Genomic DNA, 16076 nt, shown 5'->3' with positions numbered 1-16076 from the left:
CAATTCAAAATATTTCCGGTATAATATACAATCATTAGGAAATGCATGTATCTTTTTATACTCCATACCCATTGGACAAAGAATCTTTTTGGCCTCATAATTACGATTAGGTAGAGTATTTCCCTCTGGAAGCATATCCTTCAACAACTGAAGCAATTCCGTGAAGCTTTTATCAGTCCATCCATTTATTGCCTTCAAATTCATCAATATTAACACCACCGACAACCGTGTAAAGTTAGTTGATCCAGGATACAATGGAGTCTCTGCATCACTTGACATACTTCCATATCCATGCGCTTTTGCAAAAGAATCAGCAAATACATCACGAATCATGTCCTCCAATTGATCATCATCTACATCATCGTGTACTGCTTCATCCATGGTGGACCCCACGTATTCTTCAGTTACGGAAACACGTGGTAAATTTAATAACTCACCATGCCATGTCCAAGTTGTATAAGATCGGAGAAACCCATCACATAGCAGGTGCTCCCTCGTTATATTAACATCCAGTATCCTTCCATCCAAACAGTTAACGCACGGACACCTGATCTTTGCTCCATCATGACCACTATTAATCGCGTTACGTTGTGCAAATTGTATAAATTCTGCTACTCCTTTTTCGTACTCGTCACTTATACGAACATAATTCATCCAATTTCGATCCATTATATATTCTGGAATGGTTAGGATTTTTCAATCAGTGTTCTATCTCACGCGTTTGCCGAGGGTCGAACACCCCAGACTCAATACCATAACGTATTATTGCTGAATATAACATATAAAGTAACAACTAACTACTAAATAATATAAATTTTAATATAAAATACATAAAAAGGAACAAATTCAAAATATAATAAGTACTAATACTAAATAATATAAATTTTAAAAAATACAAATTATAATACATAAAAAAACATACAAATTCAAAATATAATAAATACTAAATAATATAAAATTTAAAATATACAAATTATAATACAAAAAAAAAATTCAAAAAATTAAAGAAAAAATCAAAAAATTTAAAACAACACACCAACCTTGTGTGTGAACCAACATTGGTGGTGAAGAGTGGCAGGGGAGCGCCAGCAACAACAACGACAGCGGAAGTGGTGGTGGAACTGCGACGGAGTAGCCAATGGAACAATACCTTAGACCACCAATGCAAGCATAAAAAAGAAATATAAGGAAACGAACAAAATTTATAAAACGTACATTTGTGAAGATGGAGAGGAAGAAAGCGATCCAAGAAACTTACAAACTTATAATGAAGATGTAGAAAAACAGATGAACTTCTTACGCTAGCGCATAAACAGTGCAAACGAGAGGCAAGAAGAGAAAGAAACTACGAAAGTGTGTGGCGCACTAAAGAAATTTATGGTAAAAAGGATTTACAAATGCAGCTAAACGTAAAAACCGCATTTGAAAATCAAATTAATTTCAAAAATGCCACCACATTTTTTACAAATGCGTTTAAGCGCAAAGCCACGCTAAATAAAGAGCATTCTTTTCTTCATTTTGCACTAGTGATTGTTCTAGTAAACATTATTATACATAGCGTATATTTTGATTTTAACTCTATGGCAAAAGAAAAAAGGAGATACATGCAACAAAGATCAAACACTTTGACAAATTTGTCATAACTGATGTGTCAAGAATGACAAAGGATTATTTTCTACCGTAGCTCGACAATAAAAGGCAGTATAACACCAAACTTTTATACTATACAAGATCATAGAAGTGTTAGGTGACTGAGCTTAACGACTGGAAATTCAGGACAGTGGAGTCATCCCACGAACGTGGAAGGTAGCAAGCCTCAGGGGTTTTTTAATGAGGTCACCAAGTAATAAGTTTGTTTCTGGGAAATTTACGGGGGTGAAGTTATCCGATTGAGCACATGGTAAGATGACCTAGCTCAGGGTAGATGTAGCTATTTGAGCAGGCGCCCTGTGAGGGGAGTTAACCTGGAACAGATGCAGTGATCACATAGTAGGACAACCCGACTCAGGGGCAAGTGTAGTCAAAGCTCATCGTCCGACCAAGCTCGGGCTTAGATTATCCCGATCAAGTTGAAGTGATAGGCTGCTTGACCGATTAGAAGCGTGTCGATCATCAAAAGGTTAGCCTATTTGTTAAGAGCCAATTTTATTAATTTATGCACTTCGTTTCATCCAAGTTAGTAAGTTCATATTATGTGAGCCATGCAACGTTCAGGGTAAGGTCGGTATAGTTGGCAAAGCATTTATGCATACATTCATACAATACAGGTACGCAAGATAACACATGGTAAGATGACCTCTCTCGGTAAGATTATCCGAGTAGGTGCCCTATTTGTAAACCGATTATCCATTGGCATAAAAGACGACCTTTTCTCGGTAAGATTATGAGTTCAGGCACTTTGAAGTTTAATTGGCCATAACTAAGATATTTTGGCTTAAGTCATGTAAGATGACCTTTTCTCGGTAAGATTCTGAGTTCAGGCGCTCTGAAGTTTAATTTGCCATAACTAATATTGTTTGGCTTAAGTGAGGTTAGACGACCTTTTCTTGGTAAGATTTTGGGTTCAGGCGCTCCGAAGTTTAATTGCCCATAACTAAGATTGTTTGGATTAAGTCATGTAAGATGACCTTTTCTCGGTAAGATTCTGAGTTCAGGCGCTCTGAAGTTTAATCGACCATAATTAAGATTGTTTGGCTTAAGGCACGATGATACGACCTTTTCTCGGTAAGATTCTGAGTTTAGGCGCTTTGAAGCTTAATCGACCATAATTAAGATTCCTTGGCTTAGGTCAGGTAAGACAACCTAGCTCGGTAAAGATGATCTGAGTAGGCGCCCTACGTGTAAGTTGATTTTTTGTTGTCAGGTAAGACAATTTGTCTCGATAAAATGATCCAAGTAGGCGCCCTGCATGTAAGTTGATTTTCTATTTTCAGGTAAGACGACCTGCCTCGGTAAAATGATTAAAGTAAGTGCTTTGTGTGTAATTTGTTTATTTGTTGTCAGGTGAAACGACCTAGCCCGATGTCAAGTATGACCACCCGAGTTCAGGCACTCTGCAGTTTTATTTGTTATGCTTAAGTTGTTTGATTTGAGGCAAGGTAAGACAACCTAACTTGGCATAAGAACGAGTTATAGGCAAGGAGATGTCATGGTTAAGTTGTTTCGGTGCATGGTAAGTTGGGCTATCTCGATGAGTGAATGATCAAATGATCAGCCGAGTAGGCGCTCTGCGAAACAAAGCTTAGTGAGATCAAGATATGTGGCTAAGGGTGTGTAGTGCATCAAAAGGATCTTTGTTAGTTTATGACTCCACGACTTTTCATGCTTAGATTTTTCCTAAGTTGCATTCTTATTATCTTTATTATTTTATGCTTAAGAGGTAGAGATGGGTTAGTAATAGAGTGTCCGCATGTGTGTGATAGTAGTTATCATTATTGATCAAGAATAAGAGCTTTGAAGAATCCAAATCCAAGGTGTTTGATGAAAGGTTGGTGTTGCTGTTGTGTATGGGTGGGATCTGGGTAGATTAAAGTGTAATCCACTCCTTGTTTGAATCCATAACTGATTTGATTTGAAAACCTTTTTAAAAGGGAATGTTTTTTAACTAAGTGAAAAAAAACCTGTTGTTTTATCGAATCAACTGGTTGTTTTGTTCTTAGAAGGTTTTGAAAAAGGTTGAAAGTTGTTTGAGTTGGTTGACTTAATTGTCAAACTAAATCAATCGGTTGTTTTGTGTTTTCAACCGATTGTTTCTTTGAAAATCCTAACAGAATTCAGTTCTGATTTGTGAATCTCTCTTAAATAATTTCTAACTAAATGCGCTCCTGTTTTAAATGTTTTTAATTATTCTTTGGAGTATAAAAAGTTAGTTATACGCTCCTGGAAAGTAAGAAAAACAGTTTTGAGAAATCATAGTGCAAATTCAATTTCAAGTTTTCAAGATTCACATCAAGCTTTGGATTTTCAAGTGTATGGAATAGGATTGGGGTGTACTTCTGATCTTTAAGCTTTGTAATACCCAGGTGTATTTTATTCTCTTCTTCCTTGATTACTGTATTTCTGTAATTGGGTATAAGTGCAAAATCACAGGGTGATCTGATTTCTGTGGATTGTTGTGCCAAAAGGAGTGTGTTTCTTAAAGGGCTCAAGGTCACTCTTTTGGTGGTTTGTGTTCTAGTTTTGATTGCATAGTAGAAACCCAGAAGTTTCTGGGGACTGGATGTAGCTCTTGGTGTAAGAGTGAACCAATATAAACTGCTTGTGTGCATTTCTCTTGCTCTGATCTCTTTTAGATTTTGTTTTTAAGTTGTTTTAAATTTTGCTGGTATAAACAATCGATTGAATCGAAGAAATAACCGGGTTTTTTTTCTGTGTTTCACTTTAAAACAGATTGTATTCTTGGCTAACTTGGTTCCTTTTCTAGATTTCTTCACTGAGTTTCATTAAACCTTCAAAAGTTTTCGAAAATCTCGTTTAAACAATTCACCACCCCCCCCCCCTCCCCTCCCCTCTTGCTTAAAGGCTATATATTCAAACAGTCATACTTGAGCTAGTTTGCTATATGATAAGTTAAGTAGCGTGCACCCGTGAATAAAGGTGCACAAGATTCTCTTCTGTTGTTAGCACTGTGAGTAAAGGTTCCCGTAGGCAGAATATTTTTCTGTTATATATGTTTTCAATTGAGATTATATTCTCGTAAGCCTCTTCGCCTAGTCAAGCTCGATTCAAGCTTGAAGGGCTTGTGTACTGGACAGCGCGCTCAGGGCTCAGTGCTCAGTGGTCGGAGCTCGGTGCATGGAGTAGGTAGGTCAACTCGGCTAATGGGCCCAGGGTGCGGGTCATGAGTTTGACCCAATTTTATTTGTATGCTCGGTGGGGAATAATTAAATAAGTTGTCCTATAGATAAGTATATGCATATTTGTGGTTGTTAGTTAAATACATATACACATAAGTTTGTTAACTGAATACGTTGCATGTTAGTTACATGATAGTTAATAGTTATTGAGAATAAAAGAGGAGCGCCCAAAGATAAAGGTGCACATGTAAAACAGAATGTTAGCCTGTGGTTAGCACCTGAAGATAATTGGTGCCCGTCGCAGGTGGTTTTTCTGTTGAGATAAAAGATTAAATATTTTCAGTTATGCTTTTAGTTGAGATTATATTCTCGTGAACGAAAGTTGTTACACGAATAGTTATAAAAGGGGCTTGATACCCCATATAAATGTACGTTGTTTCTTAGACTGAAACTGAATACTTCTTAATATTTAGTAAGCTACTAACTTGATCGTCGGAGTGTAATCAACAGGTAGGGCCCCCTTTGTTTCAATGGAGTTTCAGTGTAACAAGACGTAGAACAGGTTCCAGAAGAGGCAGACCAGGGCTAGAGCTTGCCGCCAAGGTCAACTGACGAGGAAGTCAACCGACAAGAACAATAACAATAACCTTCAACTTCTTTTTTCAATTTGTGCTTCAACCTTTTCATGTAGCTTTCTCACGTAGTCAACCTTAGTTTGTGCATCTTTATGATTTAAAACAGAAATGTTAGGCATAGGTAACAAGTCTAATTGAGTTAAAGGATTTAATCCATACAAAATTTCAAATGGATAACGATTTGTTGTGCTATGAACAAACCTATTGTAAGCAAACTCAATATGAGGTAAACATAATTCCCAAGCTTTCAATTTTTTTTCAAAACAGTTCTAAGGTACCCGAAGTTGTATTCACTACATTTGTTTGTCCATATGTTTGGGGATGACAAGTAGTTGAAAACAAAATCTTAGTACCCAACTTACCCCATAATGTCCTCCAAAAGTGACTTAGGAATTTTGTATCCCTATCATTCACAATACTTCTTGGTAGTCCATGAAGTCTTACTACCTCCCTGAAAAACAAGTCAGCTACATGGAAAACATCATCAATTTTTTTACAAGGAATGAAATAAGCCATTTTGGAAAATCTGTGAACAACCAAAAAAATTGAACCTTTCCTTCATTGATTCCCTAATATGATGATAACCACTTCTTAAGTCAATTTTTGAAAATATATAACCACCATACAATTCATCCAGTAAATCATCTAACCTGGGAATAAGATGTCTATACTTGATGGTAATGTTATTTAGTGCTCTACAATTTGTGCACATCCTCTAAGAACCATTCTTTTTAGGCACCAAAATAACTGGAACAGCACATGGGCTCATGCTCTCTTGTACCCATCCTTTGTTCATCAATTCTTCAACTTGAGTTTGGATCTCCTTTGTCTCTTGAGGGTTGCTTCTATAAGCTGGCCTATTAGGAAAATATGCTCCTAGAAGAAGGTCAATGTCGTGTTCCTTAGAGGTGGGAGTCATCTAGGAATTTCACTTGGAAACATATCCTTGAACTCTTACAAAAGAGAATCAACACTAGGAAGATAATTAATTTGGTTAGAATGGTCAGCACCCAAAGTGGTTATTTTTGCAATAAGGTATATAAAGAGGTTTGCTAGAAAGTAGCAACTTCTTCACTTCATCCACTTTTAGTAATCCACTCATTTTTCTCTCATGTGTTTCTCTCTTTTTAGGTGTTTCACTCTTGCTCTGTTGAGGTGTTTCACTCATCTCTCTTTTCTATCAATTTCATTTGATCCTCACACGCCTCTCTAGGAGATAAGGGTTTTAGAATGATCTTTTTATTATTCTGCATGAAAGAGATTTTATTGGTGAAACCATCATGAATAGCTTTGGTGTCAAACTACCATGGCCTCCTAACAAAATGTGAGTTGCCTCCATTGGAACAACATCACACAAGACATTGTCATTATATTATCCTATGGATAGGTTCACCTCCACTTGCTTGCTCATTGTCATCTCTCCATCTTCACTAAGCCATTGAAGCTTGTATGGCCTTAGATGCGATTTTGTCTCCAAATTCAATTTGGTAACTAGTCTTGAGCTAGCTAAATTGGTCCAACTTCCTCCATCAACTATGAGTGAACATATTTTCCCTTAAATGGAACATCTAGAATGGAAAATATTTTCCCTTTTGGTTTAGTCCAAAGCTTGCATTTTGCTTCTCATAAGCCTTCAAATCATCAACAAATCACCCTCCAATGCATCCAACTTCACCTCTACTTCTTCCTTCTCTTCTTCACTTGAAAGTTCACTTCCTATTTGTCCATTTGATAACATGACCATATTATGAACAGTACCATGAACAATGATGAATAATACCATGAACAATGATGAACAATATCGTGAACAACTATGAATAGTACCGTGAACCGTGATTAGGAAAAAAAACCAGGATGCACAATTGTATTATCACTCAAACCTTTGCTCTGAATACCAAATGATATGATTCCAAATAGAACTAATAGTAGATTACGAATTTAGGGCTACATAATGGAATCAATTAAAAATAGTAACAATGAAAACCTGGATAGCGGAAGGCAACACAAACAAAGTTTGATAAGCCTAAGGATGATCTTCATAAGAATGGGTGAATTCTTAATAAGATCGCAAGATGCAGGAAAGAACCCTAGCAAAGATATATTTTTCTTAAATTTCCAAAACATTCATTCTCATTCGAATTTCTAGAAGTGTATAAATACAAATTTAGTTATAGGTCTTGACTCGTTTGTAAGAAAATAAAATAAAAATACAATTCCTATATTTCAAGAAAGGAACATTTGTCCTAGTGGTTTAGTTGATACTTTTAAATTGGTTTTGGATTCAAATCCTTACTTTAAAAGAATAGTATTATTTATGGTTTAGTCGTATTACTTGCATTATGGAGTATTCTTCTTTTCATTCTTCATTTTAATCTCTTCTTACAAATATATTTTAAGTAGCTACAAGTTAAATTTTCTCTTCCTTTTTATTTTTTCCAACTATAAAACACAATTGTTTGAATTTTCCTTTATATATATTTTCTTTCATCTTAATCAAACATATTTTTTTTTCACATAAAACTTTCATGTTCAACATCACTATGCAACTTGACATCTCAGCTATGCTGACACCTCAAGTAACACCATCATCTGCCATCACACCTTAATCAAACATATAGTTAAAAATAATCATCTTTTCTTTATTAATTGGTTGATACATAATTTAGGATTCAAAATTCTGACCATTTAATGAAAAAAATCTAAATCCATACACTAAAATCGACCACTTGTTGATATTCACATGAATTTCTTATTTCAATTATTGGAGTCCATATACTGATAACTACTAGCTTTATTATCCTAGAGCTTGAGGTACCAACCACATATAATTGTCTATATTCCCCTTCCATTACATGCAAAATGAAATGATGCAAGAAATGAAATTTAGCTAGATCCTGAGAGCCAATTTTACCCATAAGTAGGAATAGATGCTCTCTTATGGATTCATATTAAAGGGGTCTATATTCTATATACTATGAACCAACCAACCACAACTTTTGACACAAACCAATGAAGGTGCTGTCACAACAATGCCTCTTCCAGAATAGGCTTCTATCACCTCTCTGCTACCCCTTTCATGCGATCATCAAAATAAATTGACCCTATGTCAAAAGAAGGAGTGGTGTTGGTTTTATTTAACTGACAATATTGTACAATAAGTACAGCTCACCAAAGTTCACCCAAACACTTCAAACAACCATGCATTGAAGCTTCCAACTTCCAATATGAGAGAACAAGCAGTCTTTCATCTTGAGGAACATGGTCAGACAGAGAGGTCCCAATGGGTGCTTGATTCTCCCAATCCACCCCCTCTTTGGAAGAAGATATTTACTTCTGTCAAGGAAACCATTCTGCCTCGTGGGAACAAATTCTGCTTCTCATCCAAGAGGAAAACTTCCCGTGGACATGCTGTCTCATGCTTGCAGAATCTGTTCCCTATCATTAGTTGGTTAAGAGATTACAAAGCCTCCAAGTTCAAAGATGACCTCTTAGCTGGCTTAACTCTTGCCAGCCTCAGCATACCTCAGGTACTTAGTTCACCATTGTTATTTCCCTTTCTTCAGTGCAATGCATGCATGGGAAATTGAATACATTCCCCTAGATGTTGTCCCTTCATTCTTTAATTTCTTATTTCACTACTGCAGAGCATAGGGTATGCTACCTTAGCAAAAGTTGCTCCTGAATATGGCCTGTGTAAGTACCTGGCTTAAGTCTACACTGTTACTGATATATCACCCTAGAAACTGGCATAACCAGAATAGAAAAAAAATGTGCTTTTCGTTTTTGGATCAACATTTACTTTCTTAAATTTCACTGTTGGTTTGGTTTTGTTTTGTTCCATTCAGATACCAGTGTTATTCCTCCTCTTATTTATGCTCTGATGGGGAGCTCAAGAGAAATTGCAATTGGACCTGTGGCTGTAGTTTCAATGCTGTTATCTTCTCTGGTTCCAAAAGTGGAAGATCCTGTTGCCAATCCTCATGCCTATAGAAATCTTGTCTTTACTGTGACTTTCTTCACTGGAATTTTCCAAACTGCATTTGGTGTTTTCAGGTGGTTTTCTCATCAGTTTATGAAAATTTGTTTTAGAAACTATTATCACACCAAAGTCCATGCCTCATCGCATGTAATATCAGATAACTCACCCTTGAACTAAGACCACAAAAAGAAGAAAACGAGAAAACATCCCTAAGCTGTTTATACTTTTTGATATTTAAAAGACTTGTTTTAGAAGCAATTCTCAAAACTTAATCGATTTTCAAATCATTGATGAATAACATGAAATTGTGTCAAGTCAATGAAACGGCGATCTCCATGTGTGCGTGTGGCGTGGTGAATGTAGGTGGCCTCGGTTCTGGATGTTGTGGTAAAGCTGAATGATGCTATGAGGCAACCTGTTGGTTATTTGTTGGTTATTTGTTGGTTATTTTTTGGGTATGGTTCTCTCACTTTAAGGTTGTTATGATCCAACCATAAAGGAGAGTTCTTCTGGTCACTGTATATGGGTTGGGATACCCTGAAGTATTCCTTTAATTTTATTTATTCATTGCTGATAAAAAAAAAAAAAACATGAAATTGTGCTAGAAAACAGTTTTTAAATATAAAAACATGAGAAAGAAATTAAGTATGCCCCTATTTAGTAGTTCTCACTTTTCATTATCTTTCAACACTTGCAGGTTGGGTTTTCTTGTGGATTTTCTTTCGCATGCTGCCTTAGTTGGATTCATGGCAGGCGCTGCCGTCATTATAGGTCTTCAGCAGCTCAAAGGTTTGCTGGGGATTAGTCACTTTACTTCCAAAACAGATGCAGTATCAGTGTTGGCATCTGTTTATAAGTCACTACATCATCAAATTGCCTCTGGAGAAAAAGTGAGTTGAATTTACTTTTACTATTCATGTTCTGATAAATTTCACTTACAATCATATAAAAGTTACTGTTTCTTATTCATAAACTTGAATCCTTGTATTTTATAGTTAGCTGAACTTCTAGCTAATATCTGACACCATTCTTTGTTTATTTAATTGACAGTGGAATCCTCTAAATTTTGTCTTCGGGTGTTCATTCTTGATTTTCATTCTAATTACCCGTTTTATTGTAAGTACTTATATTTCTTCTATTTAACCTCCTCACTGCCTTTTTGATAAATTTTAAGTTTTGATGATGTATGCGATGTATCTCATTTCAGGGCAGAAGAAACAGAAAGTTTTTCTGGTTGCCTGCTCTTTCTCCCCTTCTATCAGTTATACTATCAACTTTGATCGTATATTTGTCAAGAGCTGATAAACACGGTGTTAATATAATAAAGCATGTCAAAGGAGGTATGAATCCAAGTTCACTGCACCAATTGCAACTCCACGGTCCACATGTTGGACAAGCAGCTAAAATTGGTTTGATTTGTGCAGTTATCGCACTCACTGTATGTTAATTCATTTTCTGCTTTTCTCCAAATTGTTAAGTTTTTCCCAGTTGAGTTATGTGAACCTGATGGAAACTTAATGTTCTGATTCAGGAAGCTATAGCGGTAGGTCGATCTTTTGCTTCCATTAAGGGATACCATCTAGATGGGAACAAGGAAATGTTATCAATGGGCTTCATGAACATTGCAGGATCTTTGACTTCATGCTATGTAGCAACTGGTGATTTCTTTAGCCAATTAATTTGTAACGCTCCACTTAGGTTTGAGGTGTACCAAAGTTGTTTATAGTTTCTTGGTGAACAATATCAGGTTCATTCTCAAGGACTGCAGTGAATTTTAGTGCTGGATGTCAAACAGCAGTGTCAAATATTGTGATGGCTGTCACAGTGTTTTTGGCCCTAGAATTGTTTACAAGGCTCTTATACTACACCCCTGTGGCTATCCTTGCATCTATCATCCTCTCTGCTCTTCCTGGATTAATTGACCTAAGTGAGGCTTGCTATATTTGGAAGGTTGACAAGTTGGACTTTCTTGCCTGTCTTGGTGCTTTTCTTGGGGTCTTGTTTGCAACAGTAGAGATTGGCCTTCTTGTTGCAGTAAGTCATTGACCATTTAAACTTTTTCAACTACTGCACCAATGGAAATCACCTCTCTCCATTCATTACCCTTCTGAAAAATCAAATCAAATTTCTCTCTCTAATTTGATTTATTTTCTGTGATGTTATTTCTTTTATTGGAGACATAAAATCGACTTCAGTCAGATAAGACTTCATTATTGTTGTAGAGAGGTGTAAAACAAAATGAAAATGGGCAAGTGATTTTCATCCTGCTTGCACAGTAGCTACCATCTTATGAGCAGGAAGCAACATAAAATTGATTTTAATATGAAGATTTTTGTACTCTCAACTAAAAATAAGTCATTATGACTTTTAAACTAATAGTTATTACAACAGATAATGATTTTCAAATGCAAGAAGCCTTTACACAATGTATTCTAATAATGTAATAATTTCCTGTTGTTGTCCAGGTGATAATTTCGTTTGCAAAGATACTAATTCAATCAGTTCGACCTGGAATAGAAGTTCTCGGAAGAGTTCCAAGAACAGAAGCCTTCTGTGATGTTACTCAATATCCCATGGCCATAAGCACTCCAGGCATCACAGTGATTCGCATAAGTTCTGGCTCACTTTGTTTTGCAAATGCTAACTTTGTCAGAGAAAGGCAAGCAATTTACAAATGATTTTCAGAGGGGTTTAGCCCAAAATAGAACCATGTATGAATTTTTTCACTTGTTCCAGAATACTCAAGTGGGTCTCACAAGATGAAGATGACCTTAAAGAAACCAGCAAGGGTCGGGTCCAAGCAGTAATTCTGGACATGACAAGTGAGTTTCTGTTACATTTTTCAGATCTAAAGAACCTTAATCACGAAACATTCGCAGCAAAATTTGATAATATGACATTGACCCTTTCATATTCTGTTTAACAGACCTCATGAATGTTGATACTTCTGGAATTCTAGCACTTGAGGAACTGCACAAGAGGTTGCTTTCCCGTGGAGTAGAAGTGAGGCCACCATGGATTTAATTACATTCTTTGAATTTAGTGTCTCCATTTTATTTTAACTTCAACTCATTACTTGCATTGTACAATTTTACCCCAAATGTCTCCAATTTAGTATGATAAGAAAACAGAAAAGTATGATTAAACCTTTATGTTCTAACACTTGGTGTTATGTTGTTTTAACAGTTAGCCATGGTGAACCCAAGGTGGCTAGTGATCCACAAGCTTAAGCTTGCACACTTTGTAGACAAGATTGGAAAAGAATGGGTTTTCCTCACTGTTGGAGAAGCCGTTGAGGCATGCCTCTCTGCCAAAATTGCAAGAACTTGATTCATATCATGTGTCTGTGCACCGATTCTGTACTTTATCTATTGCACAGGGTTTGCCTTTTGTTTAAAATGTTAGTGCATAATTGGATATCTTAGCACATAAATTTGCTGATATATTTTGTATTATACAAACTGAACATCTATACCGAAAAAGGGATCATGCCATCCTTCATTGGATAAGGGTTCTAAACCACCTTGTTATAACATCTCAATTTTGGACACGGAGTGATGTTTCTTTTGCTAATTGAGTTACATGTAGGGATTTTGATAAGATTACCAACTTGTTCAAGTAACACAATAATGAGTAAGTATCGCCTGCATAATACATTAATTGGATAATCACAGTAAATTGTGTATGCTACGAAGGTTTGACCTCGTAAAGTCATCATACCAAATTGTCCATATTCATATAATGTAGGCAAACTCATCCTCCACCATCCACACTATCAATTTATATTCACACCCAATTTATCACAAAAATAACGAAAATATCCTGTAAAATGACTTTAGATGAAAGGAGGGTATGGATTAAAAATACTTTCATAACTTAATTTTTAGAATATATTTTTGGATTTGGATTTCTATAACACATCTCAGAATTTTGGATAATTTTTTTCAAAATGCATTTTTAGATTTTGTGTTCTGAATTGTATTTTTACATTTTGAATTTTCTTTTTTAGTATGAGATTTTGATTTTTGAATTGTATTATTTGAATTCTAAATTTTTAAGTCCAGAGAATAATTTTGAAAAAATTAAAAAATAATAAAATACAGATTCAAATTGATATGGTGCTGAAAGAATTTTCCAATAATAATATAATTTTATCGTAACCAAGAAGCATTATCAATGTAGCATGATACTTATTCGTCTTCAATTTAAAATTTTAATTTTATAAACAAATTTCTATTAGAACATACTAATGTCACATGCAAAGAATTTTAAAATAAAAAATATAAGTCTTAATAAAACATAATAACTTTGTTTTAAGTTACAAAAAATATAAATAAAAACTTATAAAAATTTAAATTTTATGAGACTCTTATGTTAAAATAAAACCCTCTTAAAAATACTGAGCTGATAGGACTTAGAATTAAAAAAAAAAAGAATCTCACATTAAGACTTTATATTAAAAATGGTTTAACCTTAATGATTTAAATGAATAATACATATATTGTGTTCCTTCCTTTCACTACCATCGTTTATATCCCTCTATATTAAGCCAAACATATTCGTTTTTATATATTATATTTTAATTTAAATCGCAATTTTGATCTTCTTTAATAATATTTGATTTTGAATTTTTTATTGCGATTTTAGTATTCTTTTCTTAAAGAATTAGTAATTTAGATTTAGTTCCCAAACAAATTTTTATTTTTTATTTTAGTTAATTAAATTGTGTTTAATAGCATTTTAAATGAATATATTTTTCTAAAAAAGTAAATATGTTAGATATATTGATTGAATAGAACAAAAGAAAAGAAAAGAATTAAATTAAAATTATGAAATTTTTAATTTAAAAACTAAAATCGTAAATGAAAAATTAAAGAAGACGGAAATTGTAATTTTGTAATATAATTGTGAGAAACAGTTCATTGGGTCGGAGTCTTCTGTACAGAATCAGAAGATCTGATCGGTATAACAACAAAACGATGGGAGCTGAAAATGAATCACAGGAAAAACGCACACAAGAGAGGCCAAAGTCTACTATCACACAGGAACAGTTCCTTTCATGGAAGCGCCAAAAGGTCTCTTCATCTCTCAGTTTTCCCAATTCCATAATTAGGGTTATTCTTTCTTTCTTTCTTTCCTTATTCGGTTTCGGATTGTGTTTTTTTTCTACTGTTATTTTATTTTGAAACTATTTCAACTTCACGAGTTCGAAATTAGGGTATTTTATCATTTCTATCCAATAGTTTAATCGTGTCGTGGATTCCTTGATTAGATGTGATTGACCATGTTGTGTTCCTGATGGATTCCTTGATTAGATGTGATTATTTTGGTAGAGAAGTAGTTCATCTATCCCTTAAGAGTAGACACGTAGAAGGATGCAGATGAGAAGTGTTTTCAAACTAAATGGTTACATTGAAAATTATCTGAGAAAAAAATGGCAAGACAAAGGAAATAAGAACATGAGTGTGTTGAATTTTTTTTTGGTGAGCTTGGGTATCCCTTGGCAGGGGTGAAGGACATCCATGTAGAGGTTGACCTGTCCCAACATGTGCTTTTTTCAATGTACAGATTTGGTATTGGGATTTTTTTTTTCTATAACTTTTTATCATGAGAGTAGGGAAAGGGGCTGGGGTATTTATTTATGTACAATTTTTTTGAGGTCAAGTGCAAATATTTCTTCACATTGAGAAATTGATTGATTGAAGGGCTAGTCATTTATTACTGGGGATAATGTTGCAAGCAATATATTGAACTGCCCAGGTGAAGGTCTCAGTTGAACAGATTGAAGTTCTTTCAAGCTAATTTTGTGAGAGACTTTAATCTAATGCAGAGAATCACCAATTTAATCTGTTATAGGTTCTAAATTGATTGTGTGTGTATTTTGTTTCAGGATGCCGCTGTATCAGCCAACAAAGCTGAAGTATCCAGGAAACGTGCGGAAGATATTGCAGCAGGAACAATTCAAATGAATGGCCGTGAGTTGTTTGCACATGAGCCATGGGTGTTTGATAACTCACAATATTGAGTTCTTTTAGAGCTGTGGTCATGCTTTGAAGACTTTTATTGTAAAGGAAGTATTTTTATTTATGCTTTTTTCTGGGATGGTGGCTCGTCAATTGCATTTCATTTTCCTTTTTATATAAGTATTTTATTTTTAAGTACATCTTTGCTTGTACCAAGACAAATCATCTTACAATTCAAACGATTTTGATTCTGTCTAAGCTTCTTGTAACGTTAATAGGCAACCCATAAGAATATAACACCGTAGCTATGAGATTGTCCCTAACTTCTGTTAAATGCGCTCTTTAGGGAATCATTTTTCTTCCTTGTGTTTATCTTCGGTGGATAAGAGAAAGTGTTTAGTTCCCCTCAATTTTGAGTCAATTCACCAATCAATTTTAAATCAATTGACTATTCATTATTGACATTTGAGCACACTCTAATTCAATATTACTAATTTTCAATAATTGAGTTGTTACTCTAGAATAAAAACTTTTTAACAAAAAGTCTTACAAAAATTACAAGATCATCATGTCTTGTTTTCACCTCCTTTTGCTCCTTTGTCTAAGAAATTAACATAAGTTAATACTGGAAATTGAGTTACACAAGTTTGGTGTTACATTTTTTTTTTACTGACCCAGTCACCATAAGTACAATGGTACCGCT

General features: G+C 34.8%; 2 protein-coding genes across 2 annotated transcripts; both read left to right on the top strand.

Annotated features, from left to right (window-relative positions):
- Window positions 1-8283: 8283 nt before the first annotated feature.
- LOC137826177 (low affinity sulfate transporter 3-like) lies at window positions 8284-12960 on the top strand. Its single transcript, XM_068632054.1, has 12 exons — window positions 8284-8958; window positions 9076-9124; window positions 9277-9484; window positions 10108-10300; window positions 10461-10526; window positions 10618-10848; window positions 10942-11068; window positions 11158-11444; window positions 11876-12069; window positions 12147-12232; window positions 12337-12413; window positions 12597-12960. The coding sequence occupies exons 1-12, from the start codon at window positions 8656-8658 to the stop codon at window positions 12738-12740; spliced, it is 1965 nt and encodes a 654-aa protein (XP_068488155.1). The 5' UTR covers window positions 8284-8655; the 3' UTR covers window positions 12741-12960.
- A 1343-nt stretch (window positions 12961-14303) lies between these two features.
- Window positions 14304-15631, top strand: LOC137825708 (uncharacterized). The gene is made up of 2 exons (XM_068631446.1): window positions 14304-14485; window positions 15301-15631. Exons 1-2 carry the CDS (start codon window positions 14390-14392, stop codon window positions 15433-15435), a joined length of 231 nt encoding a protein of 76 aa, XP_068487547.1. The 5' UTR covers window positions 14304-14389; the 3' UTR covers window positions 15436-15631.
- The last annotated feature ends 445 nt before the right edge of the window (window positions 15632-16076 follow it).

Source organism: Phaseolus vulgaris, chromosome 8 (assembly GCF_000499845.2).
Source record: "Phaseolus vulgaris cultivar G19833 chromosome 8, P. vulgaris v2.0, whole genome shotgun sequence".
Lineage (NCBI taxonomy): Eukaryota > Viridiplantae > Streptophyta > Magnoliopsida > Fabales > Fabaceae > Phaseolus > Phaseolus vulgaris.
Note: the sequence above shows the minus strand (reverse complement) of the source record. Positions and strands in the feature narration are given on the sequence as shown.